This window comes from Myotis brandtii, unplaced genomic scaffold, assembly GCF_000412655.1.
Source record: "Myotis brandtii unplaced genomic scaffold, ASM41265v1 scaffold207, whole genome shotgun sequence".
NCBI classification, from domain to species: Eukaryota; Metazoa; Chordata; class Mammalia; order Chiroptera; family Vespertilionidae; genus Myotis; species Myotis brandtii.
In genome coordinates this window covers 1,403,789-1,404,120 of record NW_005357736.1, presented here as the reverse complement: position 1 = coordinate 1,404,120, position 332 = coordinate 1,403,789, and the positions used below count along the sequence as shown (strand labels likewise).

At 69.3% G+C, this 332-nt stretch overlaps 1 protein-coding gene across 1 annotated transcript in view; it reads left to right on the top strand.

The window, feature by feature from the left end:
- Positions 1-332, top strand: part of CACNA2D2 (calcium channel, voltage-dependent, alpha 2/delta subunit 2) — a 103,183-nt gene that overhangs the window by 86,848 nt on the left and 16,003 nt on the right. Inside the window, exon 9 of the mRNA XM_014539004.1 lies at positions 8-154. Within this exon, the coding sequence (XP_014394490.1) occupies positions 8-154 (147 nt within the window). The remainder of the gene's footprint in view (positions 1-7; positions 155-332) is intronic.

The window sequence follows — 332 nt, the reverse complement described above, 5'->3', positions numbered from 1 at the left end:
CGAGAAGGCGCAGCCCGTGTCCTGCTTCACGCACCTGGTGCAGGCCAACGTGCGCAACAAGAAGGTGTTCAAGGAGGCCGTGCAGGGCATGGTGGCCAAGGGCACCACGGGCTACAAGGCCGGCTTCGAGTACGCCTTCGACCAGCTGCAGAACGTGAGCCCGCGGCCGGGGGCGGGAGGGCCGGGCTCGGTGACACCGGGGGAATCAAGACGAATGGCCTTGTTAGCACCCAACAGGCAGCTCCGGCAGCGGGCACCATCTGCTGTGGGAGCAGGGCCAGCGGGTCAGGCCTGCGGGGGAGGGAGGCCCATCCCCCCCCCCGCACCAGGAG